This window comes from Taeniopygia guttata, chromosome 1 (assembly GCF_048771995.1).
Source record: "Taeniopygia guttata chromosome 1, bTaeGut7.mat, whole genome shotgun sequence".
In the NCBI taxonomy this organism is placed as follows: domain Eukaryota; kingdom Metazoa; phylum Chordata; class Aves; order Passeriformes; family Estrildidae; genus Taeniopygia; species Taeniopygia guttata.
This window is the reverse complement of record NC_133024.1, coordinates 99,958,820-99,979,821: the sequence shown is the minus strand read 5'-3', so window position 1 is coordinate 99,979,821 and position 21,002 is coordinate 99,958,820. Positions and strand designations below refer to the sequence as shown.

The 21,002-nt window shown below is 38.2% G+C and overlaps 1 protein-coding gene across 27 annotated transcripts in view; it reads left to right on the top strand.

Annotated features, from left to right (window-relative positions):
* Positions 1-21,002, top strand: part of SCML2 (Scm polycomb group protein like 2) — a 98,720-nt gene that overhangs the window by 62,052 nt on the left and 15,666 nt on the right. For all 27 annotated transcript variants that reach the window (XM_072934318.1, XM_072934292.1, XM_072934263.1 and 24 more), the window contains 4 exons: positions 907-1,150; positions 12,903-13,153; positions 17,875-18,010; positions 19,859-20,062. In XM_072934318.1, the coding sequence (XP_072790419.1) occupies positions 907-1,150; positions 12,903-13,153; positions 17,875-18,010; positions 19,859-20,062 (835 nt within the window). The remainder of the gene's footprint in view (positions 1-906; positions 1,151-12,902; positions 13,154-17,874; positions 18,011-19,858; positions 20,063-21,002) is intronic.

Genomic DNA, 21,002 nt, shown 5'->3' with positions numbered 1-21,002 from the left:
TGGAATATTATTTAAAAATAACAGTAATATTAAAATGACTTGGTTAAATTTTTTGTTGAGGTGATAAAACGCTGTTGTCATACTGAGTGTGTTTTTGGATACTGAGAGTGATACTGAGAAGTATGTCAGCAAATCAAACAGTTGGGTTTAGGCCTGCAATCGCATCACTTGGTGTTAACTTCATATAATTATAATTTTTTAGATAAGATAATACAAATTTTCTGAGGTGTGATGAGCCACACTTCTCTGTGCTAGCCTGCAGCACATCTGAGATGGGCTTAGTTAATAAGGTTCTTGAGGCTGACATGGTAATTTGTGTTCTGTCAGATCATAACTCCTGCTGTGGAGTCACACTTATACCAGTCACATTCACTTGAATTTTGTTTTTCTTTTGTCCACTTGGAATTGGTCTAAGGCCAACTGAGTTAACAGAGGCCTATAAATAATGTCCAATGCTAATGAATTTTTCATGGATTAATTGAGAGGTAAAGCTTTTACTAGACAGTTATCAGTCCCCAGAAATACCCATGCTCTGCAAACCTCTTCTTTATTAGCATGTAATAATTTCATTTTAGTGTCTTGGCTGTCTTGCTGCCCAGACATAATGTATTGGTTGCAACCTATTGCTTATGTAAATACTTTTATCAGGGTCTTTCTGTCATGGAGAATTTTACTAATTATCCCAGCTGTGTTTGGGGAATAGAATGAAGATTTTTGTAGTGTAGAAGAGCAAATGCAAATTTGAAATATGACTGAGTTTCCTTGAATGTATTTCTGTAATTTCCTGAGAGTAGTGACTGTAAGTAGGTAAGAATGTTGAGGAAAAATAAAGAGCTGCTACTTAGTTTTGTAATTTTTTTAAGAGGTCATAGAAATACAAATATTCTACTATGCTTATTTTTGTAGGAACCACCAAAACCTGTGCCAAACTGCTTTAAAGTTGGAATGAAACTTGAAGCTATAGATAGAAAGAACCCATACCTGATTTGCCCAGCGACCATTGGAGATGTTAAAGGAGATGAAGTTTTTGTTACATTTGATGGTTGGAGAGGAGCATTTGACTATTGGTGCAGGTGTGATTCTCGAGATATTTTCCCAGTTGGATGGTGTAGCTTGACAGGAGATGCATTACAACCACCAGGGAACAATGGTAAGATGACTAATAATATCGCTTAATTGTTTTTCTCCTCAATTACAGCAGAATTTTAAAAACCAGCTGGCTATATGCAGATAAGACTGAAGATTTGATTTGTGAGTAGCAGGCGAGGATGAAATGTTGTTGAGTTTTCTTTATGTAGCTTAAAGCTAATAGAAATTGCTGGGAAACAATTTTTGCCTGCTCATAGTTATCTCTGGGAACATGTTTTATTTAATACTGTTAGGAGGACTTCTGATGACCTCTAATTTTTGTGTGCTTGTAAAGAATCTTGTACTAGACTTTCTGTTTGTATTATTGATAGATACACGCTCCTGTTTAGTGATACTAATATATTGGCTGCTGCAGCACTTTATGTTATGCTAACTGCTAAGTAAAGTAGTCTTTCCTTCTGTGATGATTTCAGGTCTAAACTATATCTTTAATGTTTCTCCTTTCATACTCAGAAAATTCTGTCTTGCAGCTGCCTATTCTGAATGCTTTATCATACTCTTGCCTTTAGGGATGTTTGTTGATCAGGTGATAGTGTCTCTTTAACTAATGGACACTTTATAATGAATAAATCTCTACAGTAAAATGAAGAGAAATAGCATGAAGAGGGATATGCCTCAGTGTAATCCCTTTGCTACTCTGAAACTGCTTGTCAGGTTTCTGTAGTGTAAGGCTTTTCTGTCAAATTGTTTGAGCTTTTCTATCATCATCCTATAAAAAATTGTCAGGAAGAGAGGTTTTGAAGGAGTAGAACAATATTTTAATTAATTTCTCTATTAACCAGAATGATTTGTTCTCAGTAAGAATTTTCATAGCTGGTGTTAGGTGAGTAAGGAACAAATAGATTGGTGTCACAGAACTCTCACTTGGAAGTAGGAAAGGAACAAAAACAAGAAGGCAAGAATACAGTGATGTTTCCTGGCCTTTCCATCCCCATTATTTTTCTCAGTCTTTTGCTAACAGATCAAGAACTGTATGGAAAAAAAGAACTGTATGGAATTAGCTAAGGGTACCTCTGCATCCTTGCTCTCACCTGCCTGTCTGAAGTTTCTGCCAGGGGTCACAGTACCTGGAATCACGTTTTGTCCATTCTGGCAGATTTCAGCAAAGGAGTAACTCTGTGTGTAGCTGTACTGTCCAAAATTATCTGCTGGTACAAACCTGCAGTGAGAGGGAAGGGGAAAGTCAGGTGAGGATGATGGACATTGGATCAGAAGTCTTCTAATAGGTATCACACTGACCTTAGTCTTAATGTTTCTGTGCTCCCAATCTCTAAAGTGTCTTTCTCAGCTTCTTCAGGAGGTTGACCTTGTCTTGGGAGATCATGAATGAGATGTATTATTACACTTAACTATTTCTTTACTGTGGGGGTGAATGTGCACTGGAACAGATTGCCCAGAGAAGTTGTGGAGTCTCCCTCACTGAAGATATTCCAGAGCTGTCTGGACACGACCCTGTGCCATGTGCTTGCAGATGACCTTGCTTGAGCAGGGAGGTTGGACCAGATGACCCACTGTGGTCCCTCCCAGCTTGACCCATTCTGTGATCCACAAGAGGGGCTGTGCAAATTAGTGGCATAGAATTTTTAAAATATATTTTTGTGAGTTTAGATTGCTGAGTCCATTTTCATCTTCTGGAAAGAATATTATTAAATTGTTTAGTCTACTCCAATTTCATTGCTGGAAAGCCAGTGATATTTTGAGGTAAGACATCCAGAATTTTTTCTTGCCTGATTACTGCTTAATAGCGCTCAAAGTTGTTTGACAGTAAGTAAAGCTGTTTATGTAATCCAGTCCTTCAGGTAATAAACCAAGCAAAATTCAGACTTGAAATACGTATCCAGTTAGGATACTATTGCTTTATGATGAGAAACAAAAACACTCCAGGCATTAATAAAATCTGAAGCAAGGTTCTTACAGGCTTGTAATTAAAACTGAGAATTTTGGACATGTAATAGAAGCAGAGTGCAGAGAGGTGCAGGCTGGAGTGTTTTTCATTTTTGTTTCCAAAAGTGAGCCCAAAGTTAACTGCAGTTTTACTGCAATTGTGCATTCATTTTTCCCCATTCTGAGCATAAATAATTCATTATTTCTATTTTGCTTTCTGTTGTTATTTATTTTATATTTTATGTTTGTATGTTTTATATGCAGTTGTTGAATTTACATATCTGGATAAAATATATTTTGCTCTCAGGTTAGGTTTTTCACTGTTATTTGATTGCTATTGAGCTATTAGAGAACTGCAATGACAATCCTTTATTAAGATTTAAATAATAGCTTCAAGAAGAGTATAATTAAGTTGCATGAATTCAGAAATATGATGATGTTGTCAGGATTCTTCATTACATCACACTAACATTGACTACGCCTGTTAGGGGAGAAAATACTAGGTAATATTTACTACATTGCAGGAATTCCTTGAAGTGTTATTCTGATCCGGACCTTTTTTCTGCTGGTTACCTCAGTATTTCTGGCTTGAATTTCTGCAATAGAAAGTGAAAATAATTGATTTAAGAGTGGCTTGAATTCCAGAGTGAATATGAAAAGTATTCTTGATTTTTTTTAAAGCTGAAAGCATTTAAATTGTTAAATAACTACTAAGGGCTGAAAAAAAAAAGCCTCAGAATTTAGTGAACATGCAAAGCCAATATCCTGCAATCTAAATATGAAAATTATAAATGATGCTTTTAATTTCATTCATACCTAGGACAACAATTTCCTGCCATGAGATGTATTTTGGGGTCTAATTTAACCTTTTGAAGGAGAGAAGAAATGCAGTAAGGGTGACAGTATGAAAATAAGGGAAGATTGTATTTCAGCTGTCTACTGTCTTAGCCTTTTAGGATGCCCAGAGAGAATGTAGGACCTCTGCCATGGGAGGAGTTTAAGAACAAGCTTCTAGGATGTGGGTTATTCATACCAGATTATGTGTTATTTTTACTCTTTATAACTGTATATTCTGTATCTCTAATTCATATTAGACAGCTCATGAACTAAGATAAAAGATGTTAGGTGAAAAGTTGTTTTGGACCATCTGTTGATAGCCTTCAGGCTCTAATATTTGTGTTATGTTTTGTCTTTGGTCCTTATCAGAAGATGTGACTTCAGTTAACCTGGCTGGGTGTCAGGATATGTGCACAGTGGTATGAAATGTACCGTTCAGTATTCATACTATCAGAAGCTGTGCTTGGCTAATATTGTAGCTTTGTCATATCTCTGATAGTACTAATTGGTTATGTTATGGATTGACTTCAGTGCTTGATGTTGGTTTGACCTGCTGCCTCAAGGTTAATATTTTAAGGATGCAATAGATTGTTTTCTCTGTGTCTCTTGGTCATTTAAATGCTTTTAGAGATGACTGAAAAACACATAAACAGTGTTGTGAAAAGTACCTAATGAAAGAGATTGACATGGTAATGTCTGTGCTGGACCAGTCTGAAGGACCATCTGTTCTTGAAGGCTTTCTCCAGCACTGGCTGAAAGCAGATGTCTGAAGAGAATCATAAGCACATAGGAGACAGGTTTGCCCAAGTGTTCCTAGTATCTGTCCATCTGCAGCGCAGCTCCTTCCAAGCCCAGAAAAATACTTTTATGCTGATTACCTTCTCAGGTACTTTTAGCACCTATAACATCCTTTTTAGCATGTACAACATAAGGTGTTCTCTACCTGAGTATATTTTTTGTGGAAAAGGAGATACTCATTTTCCTTGCTGGTAGTTTCATTTGTTGTCCTTGGTTTCTTGTACTGAAACAGTTTCTTGTACTTCCAGTACTTTAACAGGAAGATTTTGGTTTTGTTGTTCAGGGATCAGTTTTATTCCTCTGGTCACCCTTGTTCTTCTGTACTGTTTACTTTCCACTTACAGCACTTTTGAGCCACTGGATCCAGAAGTTCACAATATATGGAAACTTAGTGACATAGTGGTGCCTTTTGTTATGTTTTCTGTTCCTTCCATGATTATTCATTAAATGGTATTTGGGATTTTTGGACTTATACTGATATTGTGTGCTTCCTTGGAGTGACTATGAATGCAAAATAAATTCAGTCTTGTTGTTTTATTGTAACCTTCTGCATTGGCTCATTCTGAAATTTGGTCATCTCTTGGGTCCATGTAACTCCTGCTTTTGATATACTTTAAGAAGGCTTTTAAAGTTTTATATCTTCTGCATGTTTTTTTATTCACTCTTTTTCTATGCCAAATATATTGGACTTTTCCATTTAACCACAATAGATTGTAATTTTTACTTTACTCTGTTGAATAATAGAAATCTGTTACTATACCCAAGAATATTCTTGATATTCATGTATTGCTTTTGTAGCTTGTTGTATTTTGAAGCTTATGATTGAAGTAAGCAGCAGGTGACTGGAGATTGCCAGAACAATTTCTATTTGCTGTTTCTGTATAAATTCATTTTACTGTTTAGCTATTACATGTAAATGGCAGTTACTTAGACAACCCACCTTTTTATTAATAATAGTAGTAAAACCTTTTTCATAAAAGAGAGAAAACAAAAGAACGACTGGGTACAAGCCATGTGGAAAACAATAAGTAGTGTCACCTGCAAAGATTGATTTCAGTATTAAGTAGTATCTATCATTTAGATGGGAACAGCATCTGGAAAGAAGGGGATCAGTTTCTACATATCCATGATCCCCCCCCAACCTTACGAAGCTGGATTTTTGAAGGATAAAGGTGATACAAAGAACTCAAAAAGTTGGAACTGCTCTCTGTGCTCTAAAAATTTGGGAGGCCAAAGGAAGATAATAAAATAATTTAAAAAAACAACCAAAAACATGATACTCTGTAATTTTTACTATTAGTCATATTCTTTCTTTCCCTCTCTTCTGTCTCCCCCTCTTCCTCACCGTGTGTCCCATCATTGCTTTTCTCCTAATTTAGTGCATTTATTGGCAGAGAGAGCAATCTTCTTTCATTATGCTAATCAGAGTGTTGATGTTAAAGGTCTCCTTCTAAAACTGTTTGCAGCAAAAGAGCAGTACAAGCTCAAGCAGAGATTTAAAAGTACCTTATTTGTCTATTTTATGATTTCTTAGTTTTATATAATTTTCAGTAATTTTCTCAATGTTTACTATGTGCAGATTTTACCAAGCTAGATACTAGAGATGGTCTTCTCTGTTGTTGATGAAATTATATAAAATAAGCTCTGTTACGTTTTCAGCTGAGTTGTGCACAAATGTGCAACATCAGTAAAAACCTAAGTGTTTGCCCTGTTTGCAGATGAAACAAAAGAAGTGTTGAAACTTTATACAAAGCTGTAGTAAGATCTGTGAAGACTCTGTAATGTTTAGAGTAGCCAAAAAAATCAGATAAGCATGGTAATTAAGTTGCAGTAAAGAAAAAAAAAGTGAAGTGGTGCAATTTCATACTGGTGGGGGTTTTATTTTTCTGTCAGTGCAGCCAGCTTCTCTTCATGAGCAGATCACAGTAGTTAAATCAGGCACACACAGTAAGCAGATTTATGCTGTCTTCAGAATTGTACATTAAAAACTCCTCAGTGCTTCAGGCTAAAACCTGATTTGCCACATTCTCTCAAATGTTAAGCTTTTTTTATCCGGTATTAATGTTTCTTGACATCTTGCAGCAAGGGTTGGATAGTACTGCTACAGGACAGTAATCACGTAAAAAAAAATAAAGGTTTTGCCTTTCCCAAAGATGTGACCTTATTGTCAGTCTAGATTCCATGTCATCTTATCATGTTTATTTATCAGGTAATTGTAATTTTCATGTAAATTGGAAGTACTCCAACACATGTATTTTTGACTGCTACATGGACTTTTAAAAAAAACTTGCTCTTGTTTGGGTCTTATGGACACTGCAGGTATTTCAGTATACTCTAAACAGAAAGCTGTACTATCTACAGACCTCCCACCTGCAGCGTGAGTAATAAAAGACCCTACTCCTTTGGGGACTAAGCAGTAAAATAAAGGATTACTAACCTAGGTGTGCCAAGCCACAGCAAATGGTTGTGGTGCCCTACTAGTGGATGTGATTGAGTAGATATTTTCCAAATCTGTGTTAATAGCTATAAGCTATGTCCAGAGTATCAGTGCTGTCGTTCAGATGCTGAGACAGAACAAATTGTTTCATTGTCCTATCTATGCTCTATGTATACTTTTTCCCCTGGAAGCTTGTTGCATTGTATTATGTCATTTTGGGCCCACCTTTCATCCTGTTTATGCTATTTGGGGAAAAATAATGGCAAAACCAGGGCAGAATCAGTGATGATCGAGTAAAAAATCAGGTTGTTAAATTTGTACCCAGTGTGTAGAGCTGGGTCTTGCCAGGCTTATTGACAGATTCATCATCAGCACATCTAAGTTGACTTCATGCATCTCAAGTTGATGCTGTTTTGATAGTTCGAGTTATTTGCTTGCTCCCTTCCTTGTCTTCCTTTCTTCCAGATTATCAACAAAGTATAGGGGTGTTTTTGTTGGGGTTTGTCTGGTTGGGTTTTTTTCCTAATGTAGTTGCAATGGCAATGCTTGTTGAAGGATGAGACTAGAAGCTGGCTTTTCACAGTTCTTGGTTTCTGGGAATTAACTGAAAAGATCTTCCAGGAGTCTTTCTTTTGTTTTGCCTGTAACCCCCCAAGTCCCATATATCCCCTGCCCCATGTTAGCTCATAGAAGTTGGATTTTTTGGAAATGATGAGTGTTAATTTGGTTAGTAGTGGGTTTTGATGGATCTTAAATGGTGTTTTCAGTGGTCACTTCTGTAGGGGCTGGCTTGCCTACCTCATGAAAAGGGGTGAAGGACTGAGAGACTGAAGGTGCTACAGTGCTGCCTGTGGAGGTCACTGGGAGAGGAATGCTTTTTTCCCTTTAATCCATTTTTGTCTTACCTTTCTTGGCAGCCTCCATTTTACCTTTCAGTCCTGTGTAAGGTAGGCTAAAAATTTTCACAGGAGACAGAGACTTCTTATTTCTTTTATTATATTGGTAACAGAAACTAAAATCTAGAAAGAAGAAAATTTCAAGCTGTAGTGTCCATGTCTTGCCAAGGTGGATGTTGAAGTTTCCAAGTGTGATGTTGCTTTTTAGATAGCAGAACAATGACTTATACCTGGTTTTGTATTATAGCAACATATCAATTAGTATCTCACAGCTACCTTATAACCAGAAGTCATCCAAACACAGATAGGAAGAGGTGGAATGTATTCCAGATAGTTATGCTTTTGTATGGTTCTGTTGTTCAATTGAGACATAAGGACATAAATTTTTATAATCCTTGGCAGTAAGCTGTTTTGAAAAATTGCTAATCTTTTCCACTTTCTTTGCCAGTTGTCAAAACTATCATGATAATAACTGACTGTATTAAAGAAGGTTAGTTTTATAGTTAAAACTCCAGGCTAGAACTCAGCAGATATGTTTCCATTACTTCTCCTGTGGAATGCTCACATGGATTAAGGGTAAGTTGCTAAACCTCTTTGCCTCTTTTTTTTTTTTTTTTTTTTTGTCTATACATGACAGAAGGACAAATCTTTTATGTTATCAGAAGAACATTAGGTTTATATATTGGTGGGGGGGGAGGGCATAGGAATAATACTACAGTACAAATAGAATAATTTATCTCTTGAAAGAAAACTAGACTTTAAAAATGAAGTACATTTTCTACTGGTCTAATTGGCATCTTCCCCTCAGATTTCACAGAATGCATGGCAGTGAACCCCTACCTTGCTTTGTGTAATTTCCCGTCAGTTGTTTTAAGTCTTGTCTTGTACTTGCTTTTCTGTGGCACTAACTGAATGGGAGATTTATAATGTTTAAATATTACAAATCTGAACCTTTTTTTTTCCCCTGCTTTCCATAAAAACATGGAGTGAAACTGTCACTGCTGATTATTTGAGGGAATTTTACTAATTAGAATTGCATGAGAATTCAGGCTTTTGAGCTGTCATCTGTTCCATCCCCTTCCCAAGTACTGGAGGTTTCAGTAACTTCAGATTTCACAGTTGTCTTAACTATGTTACCTATCCTGGCAAGAGATCTTGGACATAACATTCTGGGGTCAATTTGGCAGTTCTACCTATGTCTGGGAAGTTTTTCTGCTTCTGCAAGAAGAATTTGGCCCTCATGTGAGGTGTAACCTTTTGGGTCCTTTTAATGCAAATGAGCTCAGTTGATTGCAATGGATCTGCTTGTTTCAGGGAAGGACTGAGTTTTATGGCTGTGCATCTCCAGGTTGTGAGTTCCAAAATACAGGATTTGGGGTTTCTCTTACATTAAATGCAAAGTTTGCAGGTGTTGGGATTCTCACAGAACCGTTTGGGGGGGGAAAGAAAGAATGTTTTGAATGAGAAGTATTTGAAAGTATGAAAGCTGAGTTGCATGAAGGGCTATATACCTATAGCCCACACAAACGTGGCAGTATAACTAGAGCTCTGTGAATCTTGAAAGTGCTGCTTAGTTGCTAACATTTCTATGGTAAAGTGTATCTGTGTAGTGTGGCCTCTGTTCAGTTATTGAGGGTGCCTGTACAGGTTTTGGCTCTAAACATGATATTTGGGAAGGAAAGCCATGCAATGCATCCCATTCCTGAAACCAAACCGGAGTGGCGGATATTTCTGTAGATGAGCAACATGACACAAATGCTTGATTTTGTTTGTGCAAATGAGAGGGCCTTTGTGATGCAAAGCAGCATCCTCAAAAGGCAAATGTGCTTTTTTGGTTGTAAATATCCCAGCTAAATACTGCAGTAATTGCAAGCAGAGCTTGGCATTTTTCCTCTCTATTCTCTTCATCGTTATATTTTAACAAGTTCTCATGAGACTATTAAAATGTCTTAGTTTTTGGAACATGTGGCCTAGTGGGGATAACTCTGTCTACAGATGCAGTGGGTTGGCAGCTTGATTTTGCATGTCTTTTCATTTCCCCCCATATCCTGTGACCCAGTGTAACCTTTGGTCTCCCTCTGAAGGCCCGGGTGAGGGAACTATGAGCAGGTGACTGATGATCACTGTCAATACAGCCTGCAGACAATATGGGAATTACTTTAGCAGTCTCCCACTCCCTTGTGCTCCCCCCATCCTCTCTTAAATCAACAAATGCAAATAGCAGCTTCCTTATTTGCTGCTATCTCTGGGATGCTGCCCAGGCAGCATGGGCTTTGTTGCAGTCCTGCCTTTTAAAAAAAGCAGCTTCAGCCCTAGGCAGAAGGAAAAATACCAAGTGGGACCTGATTCCCCCCACCCCCTTAATGGTTAATGCTGCTCTCATATTTAGTCCTCTGGTGTATACAGGTAGGAAGATGCTGAGATAAGGTAGTGCTTGATGTGTGTGGTTAAAGAGAGCAGCAGGAAGTGGCTGGAGCTGTTTGCATTTTATTCTTTGTCTGGTGAATGTCCTTCTGGAAGGGAGTAGGGATTGCCCAGTGTTCAAAACTCATACCTGTGCTCCTAGAACCTGTTGACTTGAAAGTAATGTGTATTTAAGAACAGCTATGTCTTTACTGTGCGAGAATAGAAATGCATTTGCTAAATTTCAGCATATGCAGAAGCACAAAGTATTTGTTAAACAGCATTTCTTTACAAGGTCATGATTCTTTTGTTCTATGCATAGTTGTGTGGCACAATAAATAAAAATAGCTGCATTTTATATTGTTGTAGGTATAATATAATATGTAGTATTGTACTGTACATCATACAGTTGATACTGTTTTGCTTTCCAGATATACAGCTTAATTGTTCAGAAATTCAAGAGCATAAGAGAAATGCTGTGCCAGCATTTGGTTAAAATTCTGTTCATCTTGTTTTGTCATTGCATATGAAGATACGTTTCGGCATACATAAATAAAAGGAAAGTGATCACTTTGTACCTTCAGAAAGTGGTCCTTCTCAGATACCTTGGGATATCAGGTCTGCATTTGATGTATTAGGATTGTAATCAGCCATAATGAAGAGATTTCTTCTGCCATTAAGGAATATTAGATTAGTAACTGAATCAGGCAAATAGCAATGTATGTAAATGCTCCTACTGCTTTAGAAATGTGTGTCAGTAGTACTTATATTTTATAAGGAAATCTGCGTGCGGTGTATATTTAATCTTAGTGACATTTCCTATTGCAAATAATAACAGTTAACTCCTGAATAAAGATACAGGGTTAAAGAAACAGTTGTAAAGTAAGTTACTGGACTGTTAAGTTGAATATGATTCATACAATTAGACATTAAAATTGTTACTCAATCTTTAAATATTTTATTTTCTCAGTCTCTCATTTCAAAAGTATCTTTGTGGTTTATTTTTTGTTTTACTTGCTTACCAGAAAGCTTCAACATACTAATATTTTCAGGGAAGAAAGATTCCAAATTCACAAAAATCCAGAATTAACAGCCCCTTGTGCTCCATTTCCATTACGAATAAGACCTTTGAATCGGGCACTGATGACCAACAGAGTCAAAGCCTGCTTTAACTCAAACTTGCAATACTTCTCTAAGTTATGTCACATTAAGTTTATGGTATTTAAAGTTGGGGTGAATCACATGAATTTTACAATCAGCAAGATGCAAAAGGCTGTGATAGGGGCAGTGTGACACTAGAAAGCTGTCTAATTTCAGTGTAAACAGGTTTCAAATTATTTCAAATATGCTGTGTGTTTCTTTCCCATACCTCTGAACAAAAATATGTCAAAAAGTTTCCTTATTTCATCTTCTACTTATCTGTCCTGCAATTTATGCATCTTCTGCCTGCCAGTGGTTGAGCCAACAGAATGGAGTATTTGTCTGCCACAGGGACTTAATATTTGCTTTTTGTTGGCCACAGGTGCTGCTGTAGCATGTTGCAGTACATCTTTTCATTGAGGGTGTGTTCAGTATCCTTTTGGTGTTCTAATCTGTCCATTGGGAAGGGAATTGGTAAAATAAAACTGTCATTATTTCAGAGAAGAGTGAGTTGGTTGGAAGAGACCTGTTTATTAGGAAGTTTTAATTTAATGAAATCTGGTTACATCTTAGAGCCTCACACCAGATTATAATGCTATCACAGCATATGCATATTGGAACATATCCAAGTGGATATCTGTTGGGATCCCATATTGAATTGGAATGGGAGATTAAACCATCTCATGGGAGAAAATCGCTTCAGTGTTAAGAATGAAGAAAAATGATACTTTGTGTTTGATTTTTGGAATCCCTTCTTCGAAATGGCACCAGGTAGAAAAATCTGGGTATGGTTATGTGAGTTTAACTTTCTAATCCAGTATCTCAGACAAATACTCACAGAAGACATTTTGCCTGTCATCAGTTTCTCCTTGTCACTGGGATGATTTTCTTTGCTGCTCAAGGTTGTTTTGTACCTCCCTAGAAGTAGTTTGCATGTCTTGTAGTTGTGGAAATTGCTCTTAGCAGAAAAGGGATGTATTATAAGCTGTATAATTTGTGAAGTATTTTTGAAGGCCTTCTTGATGAATGGCACTTTATAAATATTGTAATTAAATTATGGAAAGCATTTATAAGGTGAGTGGATTAATTCTTGAGTTTTATCCCAATTTTTATTTGAATGTTTTTCTCTTAGGAAAGTCCCTCTAAAAGAATGGGTACAAAGAGTTCTCTCTTTGGCACCAATGAAGTTCTGTAGTTTCATGCCAGCTACTTAAGTTCAAAGTAAAAAGTATATTCATTTTACAATGTAAATTGTGCAGTACACTTTTATTTTTTTTAAGCCTTTGTTAGAAAAGTTTCTTTCCATTGTTCATTTTGAGGTTTTCCCCCCCTTCCCTTTTGTTTTTGTTTTTCCTCAGTTTCCATTACAAAGAGCAGTGCAAAAATCCAATCTTCCCCTTCCAAAGTGACCCGGCGTTCAATGCAGTCTCCACAGAAATCTGCTCCAGTACCAGCGCAGCGGGGCAGGAAACCAGGTCGGGGCAAACCCCCTGGACAGTCTGCAGTTCCCAAGAAGGGCAGGTCTCCTAAAAATATTCCCCTGACAAAAAGCACCTCTCATACTGAAAATCTTAAAACAAGGAAAAAAAGTTTAAAACCTGGAAAAAAGGTTAGTCCTTATCTACTACTTTACTTTATTTTGCAAAATTTTGCAGTGAGATTTTTTTTATTATTATTACTTAATTTTCTATCTTCTCTTCAGCCTTCAGGGCTTTACTATTTTCAGCAACTGATTACAAGAAAAAAATTAGAATAGCTCTTCTGGAATATTTTAGTGTAAGGTCCTGTGGATTATTTTATTCCCAAGCAAGATTACTGTTTTATTTATGGGTGAGTAATTGGTGTTGAAAAATGCAATTCGGAAGTAGAGAGACAGGGAAGCATTTAAACTTTTTAGTTTGAGTTGGTTTGTTACTGAACCATATATATAGCATGTGTTTTTTGGGGTTTTTTTCAGGTTTAGAAACAAAGAATTAAAACCAGTCAGGACTTCATTGCGTAATAGGCTTCTTAAGCATACAGCTGATTTGCCAAATGAATCTCATGGATACTCCCTAATTCTGGAGCTACTAGCATGAAGCAGGAAGCTTCTTTTTCTCTAGATGTGGGCCTAATTCTGCCCTGGTCTGAAAGGCATGATGCCTTTCTCCTTGCCCAGCTGAGTCAGACCTGGAATGTTGGCAGCTGCCTCCATCTTCAGCTCTGGTGGAGCTATTTGCTCAGGTACACACTGGGACTGCTTGCTCAGGTACACACTGTCCCCTCACCCCACTTCCCACTGCCACTGCCACCAACGCTGACAGATGAGCAATCTCCATGCGAGCCAGTGCAGGGAACTCAACTGGTAGACAGCTGGCACAGCATCCATCCCTCCTACTTCCTTCTTTGTCTGCTCCACCCCAAAAAAGCCCAAATGCTACAGCTGCTGCAAGGAAGAATAGGATCACAGCAGGGCAGACTTAGGGCAATTTGAATTGCTGTGGAAGTACAGTCTATTTTCTGAGGCTTGCTCATGCACAGCAGGCTGTCCAAGAAGAGTAGCAATCCTGCAATGCCTTCCCTCGGGCAGTTTGAGTCTGTCCTTGTGCTCCTTCCTGCTTTGCATTAGCACTAGTGAGGAGATGGAGGGTAGTGCTTTTTCCTGATGTTTTTTGGTGGGGTTTTTTTTGTGTTCATTCCCCTTTCCTCCAAACAAGGATCAAACAGTAGAAGTTTGAAGGCTTTTCTCCTCCAGTCTGTATCAGTGTGGGCTGTGGGATCTATTCCTAATAATGCGTGGGAAGAGGTGGAGTAACAGCAAGGTGGGGATTCTCCCTTCTGGTGAAGGTGCTGATCAGTCTGAAGTGCTAGTGAAGTAACATTACTAGAGCATAGGTGGAAGCTCTAGTATGAAACTGGAAGCAGCACTTCATTGAAATGATGTTCACAAGATAAAAGAAATTATTTTGGGGACCATAAATTGAAAGCTGAGCACTCTTCTCTGCTGCCTGCCCCTTGCAGTCAGACGTCCAAACTGGTAGACTATTGATGGAATTGCTCTCCAGTTTTGTTTCTCTCTTACTTGGTGTATAAAAATGCACAGCAACAGAGATTAAAGAGGAGAAAGGTGCTCCTATCCAGGCTTAGCTGGTGGGTGGGGTGTTCTCTCTAAGTCTGAACTGGGCTTTAAAGGACACCATTGAACACAGGACTGTCATATTTTCAGGTCTTATTCAGGTGTGGCAGGATGTGCACTTTCATGTAAGAATTTTAGCTCTCATTAAAAAGAAATCGAGAGGCTTTATCTATGTTTTGAAACAGTAGTTGGAGGCACCTTGCTATTAGAAGAGGCTTCTGGGCCCTGGGTGTCTGAAAGTGTCTGCTTGGAGCATTTGACACCTGGTTTGTGTAAAGTGCTTGGAGGTACTGTTTGGGGAATGGGTGTTAGTGCTGACATAACTCTGTCCTAAGGCAGCAAATCTGTGGTACCTCTATGCATTCCTGATTTCCTCTGTGGGACCAGGCAACAGACAGGTTTTGCAAAATCTAGGTTTGATACATCTAATTTGTGATTTTTACTTTGTTAACTTTAGCATTAAAAACTTGAAAAATTAGCTCTTTTTGAGAATTCACAGAAGGCTGTCACTGCTTTGGTGAGTGGTTAAATTGCCAAGATGTTATACATATGTGCAAACTTTTCTTTGGACTATTACACCTGTTAGCATAAGGGTAAAGAGAGGAAATGGGGCTTTGTGGGAGTTCTACAGTCAGGGTGTGTCTGACAAGAAGTGCAGCCATACAGCCTGTACACCTCACAGTATGTATGCAAATATGCAAGTGGTATGTGCCTAAAGGCTTGAAAGTGCTTTTTTTCTTCCATCCACCCCGCTAGACTGATGCAAAAAAACCCTCTCCAGATGTTACACTAAATGGTTGTGCTTCAAGTGTGAGCTCGCTGTTTGGTGTATTTAGGGACATTGGTATCTGCCTCTCTCTCTGCAGAGTTGTTTGAATTTCTTTGCCCCTTCAGGTTTGTTATGCTGCAGTATTTATCATTTTGCAGATACTAACTTATATTATACAGCTAGAAATATTGAACTGTTGCATCATTTTTCTCCTTTGATTAAATTTTTTTCCAAGCTCTGTAAGTATGAGGTGCATGTTGGATTTTGTTTTTCATTTGTTTCTCACAGCTTGCACTGTATGTTTTTACTCTTCCATAGTAAAGAAGGAACCTCTGCACATCTCTCGCATTATATTTAAAGTACACTTTACGCAACAGTGCAAAGAATTCCTTTCAGAATTTCTTGAGTTTTTAAGCATGAGGGTGAAGCTGGTGAAGTTACCCTGGTGGTACAAGCTGTGAGTCCTGCTCTCTGCAGGTGACAGAGCTGCCGTGCCCTCCCTGGCAGCGGCCAGCCAGACCAAGCCACTGTGCCCAGCCCTGCAGGGCTTGTGGCCTGTCTCACTAAAAACACGGCTCTGGGCTCACAGCTGGAGCCTGTCACGGGGGGTTGCAAAATGAGAACCTCAGCTGAGCAAGCATAATGTGTTATATTGCCTTCTGAGGGAGAAGGTAGGAAACAGCCAGCTAGTCTCAACTCCTGTGTGCATTGGTGTAGAGAGTGGATGGTTCCTCTTAGTTAAATGTTTGTATTTCATTCCTACATTTTTCCCCATTTCCTCATCTTTTCCCTCAGTTTGACCAATACCAAAAATGGGTATTTTTGGTAGCATTGTGAAAGAAAACTGCCCTCCTCCTGCTACAAGAATCCCTGCTAGAGGGGGCCTTCAGGAATGTTGGACTTCAGATCAAAACCTCAGTCTTCCCAAGTGCATTTTTTTCTCCTTATGTATTAAAAGATGGAGACCTGTCTGTACCCAATGTTAAGATAAATGGTCAGTTCCTGACAAGTACATCACTACTTTGTTCTGTGCCACCTGTGCCACCTCATGTCATTCACAATGCAATGCCAAGCCTTGGCAGTCTATTCCTTATGTTCATGGTGATTCCTCCCAGTGCCATATTGTCAAATACTTTCCCCAGCCAAACCTGTCTTCTTTGACCTGTAAGTGGCACAGAATTTTTCTTTAAAGTGCTCTGGATTTCAGATGAAAATTGTGAAGAAGTTAAGCACTGCTTCTTTTAGGAAGGTATATATTCTGATTGCTTTCTACAAGGTTTTCAATAAATTACTTGGACAATAGCCTGCTTCTAAAAGTTTAGAGGACGAATGCTGCCAAATGGAAGAGGGCTTCCTTAAGAAGCCTTCTTTAGCAAATTGACTGAAGTTTTACTTCACTATATATCAGTTTTAATGGTAAATCTGTACCACATTACCACAAGTCTCTGCTGTGTTCAGCAGTGTCAAGACCTTGGGTAATCTCTTACATTCCTAATTTTTGCTAGGTAAGAGAGTCAAAAAGTAATCTGTTCTCATGCAAGAATAAGTGGTGAAGGGAAAAGTGATGAACTCTGATTTATTATTTCTTTTATTTTGATGTATTTTCATAGTATTTCAAAACACAGCACTCTTCTGTGGTGACCAGTGACAGGACACGAGGGAATGGCCTGAAGTTGTGTCAGGAGAGTTTTAGGCTGGATATTAGGAACAGGTTCTTCACCCCGAGGGTGATTGGGCACTGGAACAGGCTCCTCAGGGAAGTGGTCACAGCACCAAGCCTGACAGAGCTTGAGAAATGTTTGGATGCTCTCAGGCACATGGTGTGACTCTTAGGGTATCTTGTGCAGGGCCAGGACTTGGACTCAATGATCCTTTTGGGTCTCTTCCAACTCAGGACATTCTGTGATTCTGTGAAATGTCTTCCATGTGCACATCTCTTTCCTAAACCCCAGTCCAAACCAAATTAAAACAAAATTCTCTTTTCCTCACGTGGAGAAGGTAATGCACATGGACAAATCTCTAAATTGCTGTGCTCTGAACTCTGGTTATCTGTCAAATGATAAGCTGCAAATAAGTTTGCTTTGGGAAAGGAAAAGGTTTTGGCAACTGGCATGACTGGATTGCAACTACAGGCTTGTTTGATGTCTTGCATGAAGCACCTGATGAAGTAGTATATAAAGCTCTTTCTTTTCCCACTTTTTAGGCAAAGGCGGGTTCTTTTCTAAGTCATTTGTCTTCCACTGCATTACTAAAGTAGCTGTAACTGCAGACTGACAGTTTCTGGTCTTCCTTTCCTGAACTTTCCCTTCTCTGCTGTGTGTGGTACTTTTCTAATGAGGAACCACCTACTTTCATTAAGATCATAACTGATAGCAGGAAGGTTGTGCAGACTCCTTTAAAAACATTAAACATTTTGACTCAGTTTTTATTTTCTTTCTCTTAACAGAAAAAAATCTTGCCAGAACAACTGACTCCTACATCTCTTTCTCCTCAGTCATCTCCTGAGGGGGAAAATGGCACTGCACAGATACTTAAAGATGGAATCACTTTGTCTGGTGCAACTGCAGCAGTTATATCCACAGGTAAAAAACAAAGAAATGTGTGAAATGGCTTCCATGTCAAGCAGTTTCGTTTTTATGAAGAATGTGCTGCAAACTTATTACTGTAAATCATTATCCAGCTGCCTTATTTTTGAAAGATATTTGTAGGAGCCAGAATTACTTTTCAGAACTGGTATTTTGATTTCCACATTATAGCAATAAGTGCTGGGGCACAGGGACTTTCCTGGCAGTTTGTTCCTGTGTGAAGAAGGAAACTGTACAGTTCTTTCATGTCTGTCCTACTCCTTAATGTATGAAATGAGAATAGATGTAGCTAAAAGCTCATATGATATTCTGATCCCATGCAAGCTGTACTGTAGCGTTACAAAATTGAGATTTTATCTCTATATAGCCTTACATGAAAAGAAACAACTCTCTTAAAACCCAGTAATGGCAATCAGAGGGAATACATTCCTCTTTCCTCATGTTTGCTTTTTTTTTTTTTTTTTGCCTCTGAATATAATGAAATGTGTCTTGAAAAGGATTGGCAGAAAAGAAATAAGTTAGTAAATGAACTAACCCATTGAGGAACTGGTAACCCTGTAGTGAAAGAATTCATATATTGTCAGCTGAAATCTCAGAACTTTCTAAAAACTCCATAAATTACAATAATTTTGCTTGGGGTGCCTTTTTACATTCAAAAATCTGTTTTTACAATAGTAGTTGTCAGGCTCTTCTCACGCCCAGTTTCAGTCATGGATGAGGGGGAAACACGTACCTTTTTCCTAGGAAAATAAACCTTTTGCAAGGCAGTTGTTGCTGAGCCCAGACAGAAGATGCCATACTATTATTGTTAATTTGTAGCTTTGATTATTTGTACAAATAGGTTTCCTTCAATTTGCAGAAATCAGAGAGTAAACAGATATGCATGAAGACATTACATCATTAAAATACATGCTTTATTTTTAAATGCTCAGGATTTTTATCTAAAATCAAACTACAGTTCAGAAAATATGTCAGTCCTTTGTGTAATAGAATGTTTAGATTGCTCAATCACCACAGAGGCACATTTTTTCATTAAGCTGTAATAATGTCTTGGGTGCATTCATGGGCATGTGGCAGCCAGAATGAACAAGAAAAAAAAAATCATAATTTACATGTTTCCCATGTTCTTCTGCCTTGGCAATTGTTTTGGAAGACAGTTTCACATTGTCTTTTAAAAAAGCAGTTACAAGAGTCCTATATGATTGTTTTGTGCTACACTTTAAACCACCTTACAGTGTTTGTAAAGAAGTGTTTATTTAGCAGACAAGCCACATTGCAGCGTGGAAATCCTGTGAGTGGTTCAGGTCTTCTGAAGCTACAGGCCTTTGGTAGCCACACTGTGTGATGTTTATGTTAGTGCCATATGGATGCTTCAGAATGAGCATCAGTGGCAGGTACATAACATAGGGTTCTCTATGTTGCAGCTTCTCAAATAGGAAAAAAATTAGGCAGTAACTTGGTAAGGCCTGCTTTGTAGAATTGTGACTTGGCAGTTTGGAGTACCTGCCAGTAATTTGTACTTTACTGAACTAGTGTATGAGTAGAGACTAGTCAAAACACAAGCACAGATCATGTCAGCTTTGTTACATTAGTGAGGTAGAAGAGGGCTTCAGAATGCAGGAAAAAAGTGAGTTTAGGATTCAGTCAGGAGAAGAAGAAGAAGAAGTGCTCTTCCTTGGTAGAAGAGCACTTTCTGCGTGCTCTGAAAGTATGTGTGCACGTTCAGCTTCTTGAGTTGACCAGTATAACTTTTATGCAGGATTAAAACTAAAATGACAATTTGCAGTTCTAATTTGGAAACATGTCTCGGTTCCTTGGTAGTAAATATGGCTTGTACTTTTTCAGTGTGTGTTTATGTGAACAAACATGGAAATTCTGGGCCTCACCTGGATAAGAAGAAGGTTCAGCATCTTCCAGACCATTTTGGACCAGGTCCTGTAAATGTGGTACTTCAGCAGGCTGTGCAGGCTTGTGTGGATTGTGCCTATCAAGCCAAAACAGTCTTTGGATTTCTGAAATCTGGCCATCATGGAGGGGAAGTGATAACTGGTATGTGAAGATGCTCTGTTTCTTTTGTTTCTTTACTTACTGAACTTGAGGTAGGGCAGAAGAGCTGAAGTAGCTGCAATGAATTTATATCCCTTTTGTGGCTGTGTAAACACAGGTGTGAACCTTGATGGTGTAGGATTTGTCTTACTCTTGAGTTCAGCATGATTTGAACAATTCTTTAAATTTAAATAAAAATATTATTAAGCATTTTTTTAAGCAATAGCAGTGTTTAGATTACAAATGCACAATACAGTTAGTTTCTTACACTAAGTAGAGCTTGTGTACTTCGTTTAGCAGCTGTAGCCAAACATTTGTCAAGTAAACTTACTACAAGTTAAATAATCAGCTTTATTAGTTCAAGTCATTCGCATAATCTTATTCATGCATGACGTTTGTGTTCTTAAAGCATTAACCAAGTGGGTGACAAGTCTCAAATTAATCTGTTTAGCTTCCAGGCAAGTGATTCCACATGTCAAAGTTGCTTCTGCTTTCCTCGCCCCATTCCCCAGAACTGCAGCAGTATCTTAGGTCACTCTTCATCCACCTAAGTCACCTATTATGAAATAGGTTTATTTCTATTACATATTGATGGCAGGTTTGTAGATAAATTATCTCTATGTCTCAATCTGAATAGCTGTTGCTTGACATTTTTTCCTTCTAGGCTAGGAAATATTCTATGTATAACAGTTAACACATCAATTCATAATTCCATCAGTGGTGGTAAAAGACCTGGCATTCCTTTAATCTCTTAACATTAACACCAGATGTGATAGATGATTAGAGGAATAGAGGTTCAGTTAAATATTCATAAAGATGTTGCTCCCAACCTGTGTATGGCAGAACTACAGTGAGCTTTGCTTAGGCATCCCCCTGAGTTTGTGCACAAAATGGATGCTGCTTCTCTGCTGTGTAGTAGAGGTTTAATGGCATCATATATATG